At 40.8% G+C, this 13,141-nt stretch overlaps 1 protein-coding gene across 1 annotated transcript; it reads left to right on the top strand.

The window, feature by feature from the left end:
• Positions 1-24: 24 nt before the first annotated feature.
• pcyt2 (phosphate cytidylyltransferase 2, ethanolamine) lies at positions 25-12,268 on the top strand. The gene is made up of 12 exons (XM_049571895.1): positions 25-336; positions 3,416-3,504; positions 4,823-4,984; positions 5,084-5,235; positions 5,597-5,638; positions 5,793-5,931; positions 6,028-6,110; positions 6,521-6,598; positions 7,136-7,201; positions 8,504-8,569; positions 9,997-10,085; positions 10,901-12,268. Exons 1-12 carry the CDS (start codon positions 212-214, stop codon positions 11,016-11,018), a joined length of 1,209 nt encoding a protein of 402 aa, XP_049427852.1. The 5' UTR covers positions 25-211; the 3' UTR covers positions 11,019-12,268.
• The last annotated feature ends 873 nt before the right edge of the window (positions 12,269-13,141 follow it).

Consider the following 13,141-nt stretch of genomic DNA (forward strand, 5'->3'; position numbering starts at 1 on the left):
ACGTCAGCGTGAGAGGATTCGTTCGATATGACGTAGCGCTGGAGGCGTTGGCCGGCTAGTGTCACAGTGTGCTCTGAAGAACCTGAGACGGAGAAGAGGACGTCCTTTTCTACATAATCTATGAGTGAAACCGGGGTCAAATACTTTTAAACTTCGCCTACCTCTTGTTTTATTTGTCCTTCCACCAAGTGATTCGCCGGAACCTGTCGAAATGATCAAAAACGGTCACCACGCCACCGACGACCAGCGGGATGACGACGGTTGCAGAAAGCCGGGTGGTTCAGTGTGTAGCCCGGAGAAAAGGAAGCGGGTCGTCCGGTTGTGGTGTGACGGCTGGTGAGTTTTATGTGCTCCTCCTGTTACTGTCAGTGCTGGTTTATTAAACTGTTTCCCACAGTTAGTTGTCTTGAACGCGGTCCATATGCAACACGTATGGAGGAAAGGTGGGCTAGCATGCTAATGCTAGCCGGCTAACGTTACTTACATTAGCAGTTAACAGGTAGCAACAGGAGTTTAACTGTTTCGTCATACCTAAGTAACTTAACGTTACTGTAACTACCATGTTAGTTACAGCTAACGTTGCTCTCAAAATGACCTAGTTGTTATTATTTTCTTATTTTTTTAAGCAATGGATAGCAGCCCAACCTAAATTTAGCCATTAATAAATCAATTGCAAAATGTTTTCTTAGTACACCGGCTGCAGTCATATAACGTTATAACGGTATTTATCATCAGTTTTATGGTACAATGGCATGGGGTAATCAGGGACAAGGTCCTCTGAGTCCACAGTGTCATAGTCTCACAGTAAAGCTGAGGTTATGAATGATGTTTTGAAATGTGTCTGTATGAAACTATGCCCAAACAGAACTGACATTATGTTTATTAAAGGTCATAAAGGACCTAAAAATGAAAACCTATAAAGCCTTATTTGCCTACACACAGAAGTTGTAGGCAAATAAGTAGTTTTAAGTAGTTTTAAACACACCCAAATTTCCTGCAGCTCACTCTGAGTGCATTTCTTGGGAAAATGCCTGACACGCCCAAATTTCGCGGCTGTTTGCAGACCCAACCCTCACTCTGATGTCTCATATGGTTAATTCTGCTTTTAAAGCCTCGAATCCTGTCTTCAAGGTTGTCTAAGGTAAAAGTTTTGGCAGCGTTGATGGTTTGATGTCTGATGGTTTGGGTAGTTGGACCACTTGAAATGGGTACTCAAATGAAGTGGGTAATTACGTCACTTAAGGGCATTTATTTACTATCTGTGTGTCTGTCACTGACACAAACATCTGAAAGTTGGTTGTGACACTCGGAGCCAACTCATGAGTATAACCTACTCTGAATGTGCAATGCATAAATTGTCTCCTGGACTCACTCGCTGGACAAGGAAGTGCTGATGGCTAGTCTGACATGGCCCATCTCATGTGGTGGTTATAAATAACTAGCATAGTGAACATATCGTTCAGTGTTATGTAAAAGCGGCATGTTGGTGTGGTAAGCAGTGTTTCCCTGTTTTTAGGGGGGCATGAAGGGGGCATATAGTATACAAGTGAGAGAAAGAGGAGCAGACTGTTTATTTTGCAGGGGTTTAGTGTAAGTATCAAAAACCCAAATAACTACTCAACAGTCTGTAGCAGATACAGGGGAACTGCAGTGGTCCATTACGCATAGTCAGGACATCTGCAAAATATTTATCTTGAAAAAAATAGTTGATGTTACTTGAGCCAAGAGGAAGTAGACTGTGTGATGCATCACATCAAACCAACAATTACTGCTTTCACTTACAAGAATGCTGATGGTATTTACAAAAGGCATCATCTATTGATTGTTTGATTGATCAATTAACTCATTTTACAAATATGCAGTATGCATGAATTTGTGTACATTTTAAAAGACATTTTGGTAGCTTTCTCTGACTCTATTGAATTAAATTTAAAGATAATTTAGTTTTTCAGCAGCTTTAAAACGTCTTAAAAGTCACAGTACACTTGTAAAAATGAGGCATCCCCTTAGTGTATATACTTGTTGTATCTCAAGAATGCAAAGTTGTGAAAGAGCCAACCCATTCCTGCATATACGTACATTACTCTGAGGAAGATATATTTACAGCTGGGAGTGCAGTGTCTTAACTGATCCTGAGCAGGTGATGTGAAGGAAGTCGGGGGATTATTGTTAAGGGAACACAGACTAACAGCTTGTGGTAATGTCATTATAAGGGAGAGGTGTGCCCACAAGTAGTACAGAAGAAGTACAGTCACAGATGAGGTATTTTGTTAAAGCTGTACGATGTGTTCGAAATAACCTACAAACATATAAGTGTTAACAAAAAAGTCTGAGGGTCAGAGAAATGGAATTGTAAATTAATGTGACTAGTTTGAATCCCTGCATCGACTGGGAAAATGAGGGCAGGGATCGTGGCTGGGTACATAATATTTTCTTTCCCTAAAAAACTTGTATATTATTTATTTATTTATTAAATGAGGATCAACAGAAGTTATTGGCCACCCTAAAGTCAATCATATTGGTAAACTGTTATTTCAGATAGTTGTAATTAGCACAAATGGAAACGTGTAATATGAACCCACCCTTGCTAATAAATTATTTAAAACAATTTTCTAAGTAGCCTGGGCCTGTAACCACCTCATTGAGCTGCTCAGTCTGCTGGTGAACTGGACGGTCCTAAGAAATGAGTGTTTGGAAACTGTAGGAATGTGAAGCTGCAGGGTGCTGAACAAAGGCACATTTTAATCAAAAGCTGACAAACCTTACTGTAACTGAGCAACATATTGGTTTTCTAGGATCACTCTCTTTTTTTCTTGTGTATATAGTGAGCTTAGACTTTAAACATGTTGCAATAATGGAGTAGAAATAACACAACCTTTTTTTAAAAAGGCAAGCCAGTACAAAACATGGGCTGCAGAAGTTAGGTAATGGCAGAATATAAATAAACACTGGCACATTGTACACACATTACCTCTGACCATTACCTTTCTCCCACTAACCTTTATCATTTTCACTCACCGTGTTAAAATGTGTGTCAGTGTGTGTTTTGGTATGTCATCTGCTTGATTTAGAGAGCAGGCTTTCACGGCAGAGGCCACACACTGTGCTTTACTGTTCAAGGTCACCTTGAAAAAGGGGTCAAAGATAAGATAATGTTAAACAGCAAAGGAGGACGTCAAAGGCCAGTCAAAGCTATTCTGCAAGGGCAGCTTTGGAAGACATTTAAAAGACAATGGAGTGGTAATAAAGCTGTAGCTGCTGCGCACTTATTGTCAAAGCCACATCCCTTATCGTTGTGTGTGTGTTTGTTTGTTTGTATCGGTTTTGTCCTCTGTAATGTTTTGTTCAAGCACTTACAATATCTATCACTTTTCCTTGTCAGTGACGGTGCTGTCTCTTCTTTCTGTGTCCACAGTTATGATATGGTGCACTATGGTCACTCCAACCAGCTGCGTCAGGCCAAAGCCATGGGAGATTACCTCATAGTCGGAGTGCATACAGATGGTAAGACACCTACACACATTCAGATATGGATATCTATGTGAAACCTGTTTGTAATCAACTGTAATTTCACTGATTGAAAACCAGAACCAACACAGCTTGGTGCCACAAGTCCACAGTCCTCCTCGGTTACTGCAGTCTGAGCTAACCTGCTTCAGAATTGTGAGATCATTTTCCAGTATTACTTGTAAGCTTCTCAGATAGTATGAGACCTCTGGTTACTTTTTAGAGGCTGAGCAGCAGTCAGATGTAAATGTTTACTTTGCTAATGTCACCTTTATAATACAAACATGGATGCGAGCTGCAAATGTTTGTATGACAGTAGTCTTGAGGATCTGTTTACTTAGCTTGAAGTAAACTGATTTTAAATCAAGGTTTGACACTTTACTTTTTGCCAAGTTGAAACACGGTAGCAAAAGACATGAAATAATAAAGCTGAATGAATATGTTCAGGGGGAGGAATGAGTAACATGACCAGGTGATGGGGATGCTGTGCAGGAGAAGTAATCTAATCAGCTCTGGCAGTCCGTCATGCTCTGCCTTATACTGGTATTATAACACTGATCAGATATTTACTAAAAGTCAAGTGCAAGGTTATTACAAAGTATGCCAATCTACGTAACGTGACGCACACGCACTCACACTCCTAGTGTAGACAGAAAGTTAAAGGACAAGAAAACAGAGCCCTGCTTCACTGCTGTAATGCATAAAGTAAGGCGAGATTCAACAACAATGCAATTCAGAGTACTTAACGAAAGACAAAAAAGCACTAAAGACAAGAAAAAGAGAAGAAAAAATACAGTGCAGCTATAGTGCAGTGCAACATATGAATAAATAGCCCTACGTTTAACTAAATCAAATACATTGGCAAACAGAGAAGTGTTAAGCCCTCGTTTAAAAGAACTGAGTAAGTAAGCGGTATGCAGATCCGTCCCAGATGATATGAGAGGCCTGCTCGCCTCTTAATGGAGCAGCAGATCTAGTTATACGTTGTGGTTGACTGTGCCGGCTGCAGCATTGAGATCTAATAATACCGAGACTGAAACTTTTCCACTGACCGTATTTAAGTGGGTATCATTCAAGACCATATCAACAGCAGCTTCTGTGTTGTGGTGTGATCGAAATCCTGACGGGAAAACATCAAAACAGTTGTTAACGACCAAGAGAGTGTTAAAACAGTCTTGTCAATGATTTACTTAAAAATTGGGTTTTCAGGAGTGTGGAGTGTTTGCATTGTAGCAAAGCAGGAATTCAGGGTCAATACAGATGTAGTTGATGTGCCAGTCATTAACAGCACATTACCTCCCATCCTCTCTCAAAGCTGAGATTTCCAAGCACAAGGGTCCTCCAGTCTTCACTCAGGAAGAACGCTACAAGATGGTACGCGCCATCAAGTGGGTGGATGAGATCGTAGAGGGAGCGCCTTATGTCACCACCCTGGAGACTCTGGACAAGTACAACTGTGACTTCTGTGTGCATGGAGGTGAGCCAGCTGAGCGCTGCTCTTCACATCCAGCTTCCCATGATGTGAACAAGCCTTTAGATGTGATGATGGACTAATATCATTGTTTGTGTTTACCAGATGACATCACGCTGACGGTGGATGGTAAGGACACATATGCAGAGGTGAAGCGTGAAGGCCGTTACCGGGAATGTAAGCGCACACAGGGCGTCTCGACCACTGACCTAGTGGGAAGAATGCTGCTCATGACCAAAGCCCATCACAGTAACATGGTGAGTTAAGCTGCATTTAACTAAGCACAAAGGCTTTACAGCAGTAGGTTGTTAGTTAATGTCCAGCGTTGGATTTCACCCACTGATAGCACCTCTGCAGACTCATGTATCGAATTGACCAGGCTGTATTGTTCTTGGATTACATTCCCCACAGTGATTGTTTCTACATTCTGTCATTATTCTTAATATAGAGTAGTGGTGGTCTATCTCGTGCTAGTCCTGATGTGTGGTTATATTTATAAACAGGGTGCATGTCAGCTTTGGTGGCAACGACTATAAATCCCCTTTTAGTGTCTGCATGTGTATGTGCAATGTTTGCTTTGGTTTTTGGTCTCATCTTTTCTTCTAATTATTGCCACAGGATAACCCAGATTACCAGCAGCACACAGACAACTTTGGAAAAGTGAGTAGCATGGGTTTAATTTCAGTCAGACCTCATCACATAAATGACTCAGCATTATAAAGAATATATGTTAGCGATGGAATATCTTACCTCAAGTGAGACACCACCAACTGTTTATTAGATTTTCCCACTGAAATGCTTTTGTTGTGTCCAGGGTCCTAAAGGCCACAGTCCGTGGACAGGAGTGTCGCAGTTCCTCCAGACGTCCCAGAAGATCATCCAGTTTGCCTCAGGAACAGAGCCTCAGCCCGGAGACACCATCATCTATGTGGCCGGGGCGTTTGACCTCTTCCGTATCCTCATCATGCAGAAATAACATGAGCACTGGTAGAAATCATTTCGTGTTGCATGTTGTTTTTGTTGTTGCCTTGACCATAAGCTTCTCACAGACATCGGCCATGTTGACTTCTTAGAGATGGTCTATAAGCAGGCGGAGAAGCCCTATGTCATCGTGGGTCTTCACTTTGACCAGGTACACCAAGCACAGACATGCACTCACACACACATCTTAACAGAGCATTAACCCCCCCCTGCTGCGTTAGCAGTCTTCAATAGCTTTTTTGCAATCACATGACCACTATGATGCGCAAAATTCATGTGCAAAAAGATTCTCAGTGACCTTTTTTTTCCCCCTTAAGTTCTTCCCTTTATATCCTGTAAGCAGCAGAAATCTTATTTTTTTGTGCAGTGGAGTTAATCTTTGCCTCTGATTGCCTGTCCTCCAGTTGGACAGTGCACGTTTGATGTATAATGTCATGTGCAAAGAAGCTATAGAAACATTTGGAACAAGTTAAGTCCTGGCCGTTTGATTAAAGTGAGTTGGCTAAATTATCTAAAAGGTAAAAATGTAAAAGTATTAAATGTTGTCTTCATTCTCTTCAGGAAGTGAATCGGTACAAGGGGAAGAACTATCCGATCATGAACATCCACGAGAGGACACTGAGTGTCCTGGCCTGTCGGGTAAGTACACGCACGCACACACGCACGCACGCACGCACACACACACACACACACACGCGCACACACACACACACGCACACACACACAGAGTCCTCTCTAAATGTACAGCACAGTGGGATGTATTTCTGCTCTGGAAAGCCACATTTGCAGCATGCTGAACTTGGCTCTGTTCCCTCCATTCCTGCTGGTCAGCTGTCAGTCCAGAACAATGCATCTCTGAAGCCCATCTGCACTGTGTGTGTTTGTTATGAGAACATTACACAAAATGAACATGTTACACAATCCTAAAGCCACCATCAGTTTTTACTTAATGCCCGATGATGGAAATATACAGTTATACAATTTTCCAAAATGAAGGCAATGAACAGTAAAAACACTTTCACCCTTGAGCTGTGTCCCATCCAAAAGATGCTTTGCAGTTAATCTTTAACATTTTAACAGGAATGCACAAACTGGGAGGCACTGGCATGAAAAGTTTAATCCTTAGAAAAATAAACTTCTCACTATGAACCTCTCTTCTTGCCTGTTTATCTATAGTATGTGTCAGAGGTGGTGATTGGTGCTCCCTACGCAGTGGGCAAAGACCTGCTGGATCATTTCAAGGTGAGTTTCCTTTGAATTACTTTCTGATAATGCAGTTTTTTATATTGTTTATTTGACCTTTATTTCACCAGGAGGGCACCTTAATTTTAAAAACTCTTGGCCCAAATATCAGCTTAATTATTTTACATAAACTAGACCTAATTACCGGTATTAAAACATTATTACCATCCCATTTCAGTGCCTTAATTGTACGTCGCTTTATTTACATGTAAGGTGACAAGTGTCTGTATTTTATACTTTTTTGTAGTTTATGCCAAGCAGATGTAGTTTCCCACATAAGAGCTCTTCTACAAAGGGTGCAGGCTGTACTTTGACGTCAGTAGTGTGTGTAAATTTGATAAAAGATATGATGGAAGCTTCTGGGAGATACCCTTATAAATGAAGGAGAAGGCATGTAAATTACAGTACAGTTAAATTACTTAGTTTTAAGGCAGTTGTAAGCACAGGACAATATATCAGTAAACCAGAGTAGTTCATCCTCAAAATATTATATCAGCAAAAGAGTTCAGCTACGTTAACATCTTTTTCTTACCAAAAAAAAAAAAGTAAAACAGGACTTGTTCTAAAGTTAAAACCCAATTTAAATAAACTGTCATCCAGTATGAACTCAAAGCATTTAAAGAAGGACCGTATTTTAATAGGGGGTCGTCAAAATTTCAGAAGTTACTTGTCTCGGATTTAGACAAATACATGGCTGAAGTTTTAAAACTAAGTGGGATTTAAAACTAGTTTCAGATCAGAGTTTTGGCAGAATGGGATTAAATACAAATTAATCATTACTAAAAATCTTTTGACTTTGTAGACCAGGAGGACAATACATCACTGTGTGGTTCCTGCATTTGAAAGGTTCTTCCTATAATAATTTATGTACATTGTAAATCTCAGAAAGGGACTAATACTGAGTCGTATGGTGCCCTCCTGTGGACAGTTGAAATACCAGCAGAAGTACCTTCAGCTTCAGAACATTAAGATCTGTCAGATTACCCTGTAGGTGGATGACAAATCATTACCACAGCCTTTTTTCTTCAAATGTTACACGGTTTGAAAATCCTCAGGTGAATGAATGAAAAAGTTAACAGGTTTCATTTGGCAAAACTGACAGTAGACAAAAGTTTACGTGCAAAATAATAAGGATCTGGTTAGAGAACCAGAGGAGAGCAGGCCGCCTGCCAGCGTTGGGCTCTTCACTGACTGTATTTTTCAGTGAATGTAATGCAGACGAACCTACATGCTGGAAGAATGTCATTTATATCTCTACACATGATGTGTGGTTTAACCAGATGTGTTTGTACAACTATGCAGGTTGACCTGGTGTGTCACGGCAAGACGGAGGTGTTTCCAGACAAGGATGCTTCAGACCCCTACGCTGTGAGTACAGGCTCCTTTTGTCTCTGCAGCAACACCTGCAATTGTGCTGATTATATAGGTGTTTATGATTTAGATTCGAGAGTCTGATTCACAATAAGGCAAGTGTTCTTAAGCATATGAAATGGACCCCCAATATTCTTTAAGATTACTGCTCTGAGTGCACAGCTCTGGTCACGCTGGTCGATTGTCTTCTTGTGCTGGGACACCTTGTCATACATACTGAATATCACTTATCTGAGTAATTGCTCTGTATCTGTGGCCTACACAAACACACAAAGCAATAAGCAGAGGAGAAATAATGCAGACATACACCACAAACTAAGTTGAGGTTAAATCTTTATTAGCAGATGCTCTTGTTTGTCTGATTTACAATAAGCTACATGTCATCAAAAACTGGTCACTGATACTCCCTATGTTGTAGCCTGAGACTTAATCAGAAGAGTCACATTGTTGGTTTAAATCTGACAGAATATTTAGGAATGATGTGCGTTATTGCTCAATTCAGGTTTTACTAATCTTTCCTGATTGGCCTCTGGGGGGGGGCAAGATAGAAGGCCTTTCCAGAACACAACCCTACCCACTCCCACTCCCACTCTGTCTCAGAATGTCACTCCATTTGTAGTCCCCTTCACAGCTGAATAAAGCACCCTTCATCTAGTTGTAGGCTGTAAACACAAGGCCAACCTTTATCTCTCTCTGCGGTGGAAAAAGGAGCTGTCGTTGTATTTGGTAACCATGGAGAAAAATATTTGTGTCGCTTTTATTTGATTAATCAATAAATGAATAAACAAATGAATAATACATAAAAGGGAATAAAACTTATTCCTGAGATTCATTGGTGACATTTCTTGTCCGTTACTTTTGTTAACGTCTTCTTGTTTCTCACTCTGGTGTTTATAAGCTGCTCCGTTTTTGCAAGTTCCTGTTACACTTTACTAAAAAATATACATGACTACCATTTTATAAAGACTAGAGAGGGGTGTATTTGCCCCTAAATGAAATGTAGCATTTAAGATGTCAACTTCTGTATGACAATAAAAAATGTCAGTCTTAGTTTGAACAGTTTGCATTCCTTTATTTGTCGGAGAATCTTCCATGACAAATACAGGTCTGCATTGCACGTGGGCAGTAAGTTGGCATCGGTTCAGGCTCACTGTTGGAGGGTTTCATAACCCACTTCCTCCCCCTACTGGTCGGTTTGGGACAGCACTTAATGTGGCAGACCCTCTGCGTGAACACGGAAACAGAGTGGAAATGGATAGGAAGAGGGTGTGGGGGGCTGTTTGGGAGTGTGTTACACATATATCAGATGTTCCATTCTAGATTTTAATATTGCTCTAATTAGTTAATGGGTGGACCTCATCATTCATGGACGATGACAGAAGCCTTGCAATAGTTTGATATAACCATTTGTGTTCTACTCTCAGGAGCCCAAGAAGAGGGGGATATTCAGGACGATCGATAGTGGGAACAATCTCACTACTGATGACATTGTCCAGAGGATCATTGCAAACAGGTCAGTTCCTCCTCATTCTTCTGAACTCAAAGGGCAGGCCTTTTTTCCCCTCTTCTTCCCACTAGTGTTCCTGATGTATTCAAATCTGAACTTTCAAATTTTGGTCGAATTATGTATTTTTTAGCGTTATCTTCCCAAGCCTTTCTAAAGATTAGGGCTGTACGCGATTCAGAATTATGTCAGTCGAATCAGCTTTGGCTGTTTAATGTAAATATTCAACAAATTGTTTCGTTTTGTTTGTTTTGTTTTCCATATGAAGATTTTAAGTTTGAACGGGGCTCAGCGGGATGTTCAGTATGACAGCAGCATTGATGTAATATAGTAAACAAGCTAATGGTGCCAAGACAGATGGGAAATGTGCAACAAGATTTTTTTTACCGACACTAGATATCAAACAAAAGGCATAGACTGTGTCTTATTAAGTATCTGTGAACTGTAAATTCACCACCTCAAGCAGAAGAGAGAAGAAGATATTATTTTGGACCCTTACGGGAGAGTTTCTCTTCCTCTGTGCTGCTGCATCACGTCCACAGCTCCCTGTACCAAAGAGTAGCATGAAAGTCAAGAGTGCTTCCTTCACAGCGAAGTCTGTGGACCAATGTCCACTGTGTTTTTGTCAAAGAACATGCCATGCTCTGCTTGTTGCTAACAACTGAGTGGGTGTTTCCGTTTGAAAAATCCAGTAAAGAACGCAGATAGACACTTCATTATCGTCTTTATTTGCATTTTAATTCTCACTGTAGAGATTATTTTGGCTCTTTACAGTGTTTATGTTTTTATCTCAAGTTTATTCACGTCACCTTGTGTGTTCCCAGGCTACAGTTTGAAGCCAGGAACCAGAAGAAGGAGGCCAAGGAGATGGCAGTGATCGAGGCGATGAAGAAGAGAGAGCAGCAGGAGCAGCCCGAAGGTGCAGCCCAGGCCGCTCACTAGTGACACCTCCGACCTGGTTCTCTGTCTGATCCTCTCATCCTGGTACACTGAGCTTAAGAGGGTGGACTCAACCGACCCAGACGGACGGTCCATGTTTTCCTGAACTGGACCTGGCTGTGTGAATCGACCCAAGAGGGGCCAGTCAATCTCCACCTGTCCACTGGGTGCAGAATACTGCTTTTAATATTGGGTGAAGCAGTGTAACTTGAACACTGCATTGTTAACTTCTCTCAGCCTTCATCTATACGGACTACTCCAGCCTAACGCGATTAGACGAGAACACAAAGAATCCAAACACGTACTACGATCTAACCTGCAGAGTCCCTTTAAACCTGTCGTCCTCCACAGAGAACTTTTTTAACATTGTCGTCTCTCATGTGTTGTTTTTCTTCATGAAATCACACACTGCGTGTTCCTGTATAGGCGTAGAAGTGGTATATTAAGTTTGCAATAAGCCATAATTTAAAATGTAAATGAAATAATCAGCTGTGTTTTTAGATTTTAAACCGTATTAGTTTTTAAACATCACTTGTCTTAGAGGTGTCATCAGTAATGTTGACTGTGGTCACTTTTTATCACACTGAGAAAACAGATTTAATTTAATTTATAGAAGTCACTATGTTTTTACTCATCCTTAGAAAACATTAATACTCTGTTGAATGATCTGTGGAGTAGGCTTTTAATTTTAACTGTGGATTTTAACTACCTGATTTTGCACCGAGGGTGTGTATGTGTGTGTGTGTATGTGTATGAGTGTGCGTGTGTGAGTGTGAGTGAGTTGAGTGAGGTCAGTGAGTGACTGTGTGCGCTGTAAATGACAGTAATGTCGTGCCTCATTCCTAAAGCTATAACTAAGTAAGGGCTGTGAACTGTATTCAAATGTCTAAACTACCAGAGTGTCTCTACAACTGTCTGTAGCATCGTCCTTCTCTCTTTATTCTACTTTCAAGAAATGTGTTTTAGAAAGCTAACAGAAAAAAATTGGGACCCAGTATCTCTGTCAAACTGCTGCAAACATTTGTAGATTGTCGAAGGTTTGATTGTTGCTTTTCCTGTCGTTATATCGGGCATAAGTCTGAGGTAAATTATTAATGGTGCGAGACTGCGTGTGTTTGTAACGTGTGTGTGGGTTGGAAGCAGGCTGATGAATATATGAGTTTCTACATATTAGACGGGAATTTTCACAACCTTTCAATCACTATATTGCAACGTGTAAATCTCCCTTTTAATAAATAAATTGGTAATAATGATGCAGAGTGTCATCTAGTGTCTGTTTTACAGTAGTTAGCTTTGTGTGCAGCATGACCACAGCGATCTCTGTTGAATCAGCACATCGTCGCGGTTCACTGAGTTTGTGAAATGGGGCCACAGCCGCTCAGAAAACTGCTAAACCCGACTGGTCCCGTCCCATTCACGCTGCTCTCAGATTTGAACAAAAACTGCAAACCGTCACCTCATTACAGACACAAAGAGCCTTTAATCCTGCGGCCTGAGCGCCCGGAGGAGCTTCTGCAGGAAGGATCCTATCACTCAGCTGAGGGATACAGCAGGCCCTTGTGCAGATACTGACATACAGGATCTCCCTCTATTCATTAATTTGACCCAAGCAGTTATTATTTTTTGATTTTATACCACTCTCTGCTTTTTAGTGAATAGAAAAATGAAGACAAACATTTATTTTTACACAGAGCTCAGAGGAGACTTGTCTGCCGACCACTGCAGGAGGTGGACATAGCTCATAGTGTTTTTAATTTTTGTGTGCTTCTTTTTTTAGTGCAACAACTGTGTGTTTGGGCGTTCAGCTGCAGGAGTTAAGAGATAAATGACTGGCATAATGACATTTAAATATTTTGGTGAGCGTTACTTTAGTGTAGTGGCTCCAAAACTGGAGGGAGTTCTGAGATAAAGGGTCAACGGAGGATAAAATGGTTTAGAAAGAAAAAAATCTGTTACAGAGAGTTCCTTTTATGCATTTTTTGTTTGTTTATTTGTTTTTATTTTTACCCAATTTGGGTATTTTTGTGCCTCCTTGCCAGTGACAGCCACGGCATGAGGCAATTTGTATTCAGGTTGTCTTCCCATCCATCCAACTGTTCCATTCTCATGAATGTGATATCTCAAAA

Source organism: Epinephelus fuscoguttatus, linkage group LG3 (genome assembly GCF_011397635.1).
Source record: "Epinephelus fuscoguttatus linkage group LG3, E.fuscoguttatus.final_Chr_v1".
In the NCBI taxonomy this organism is placed as follows: Eukaryota; Metazoa; Chordata; class Actinopteri; order Perciformes; family Serranidae; genus Epinephelus; species Epinephelus fuscoguttatus.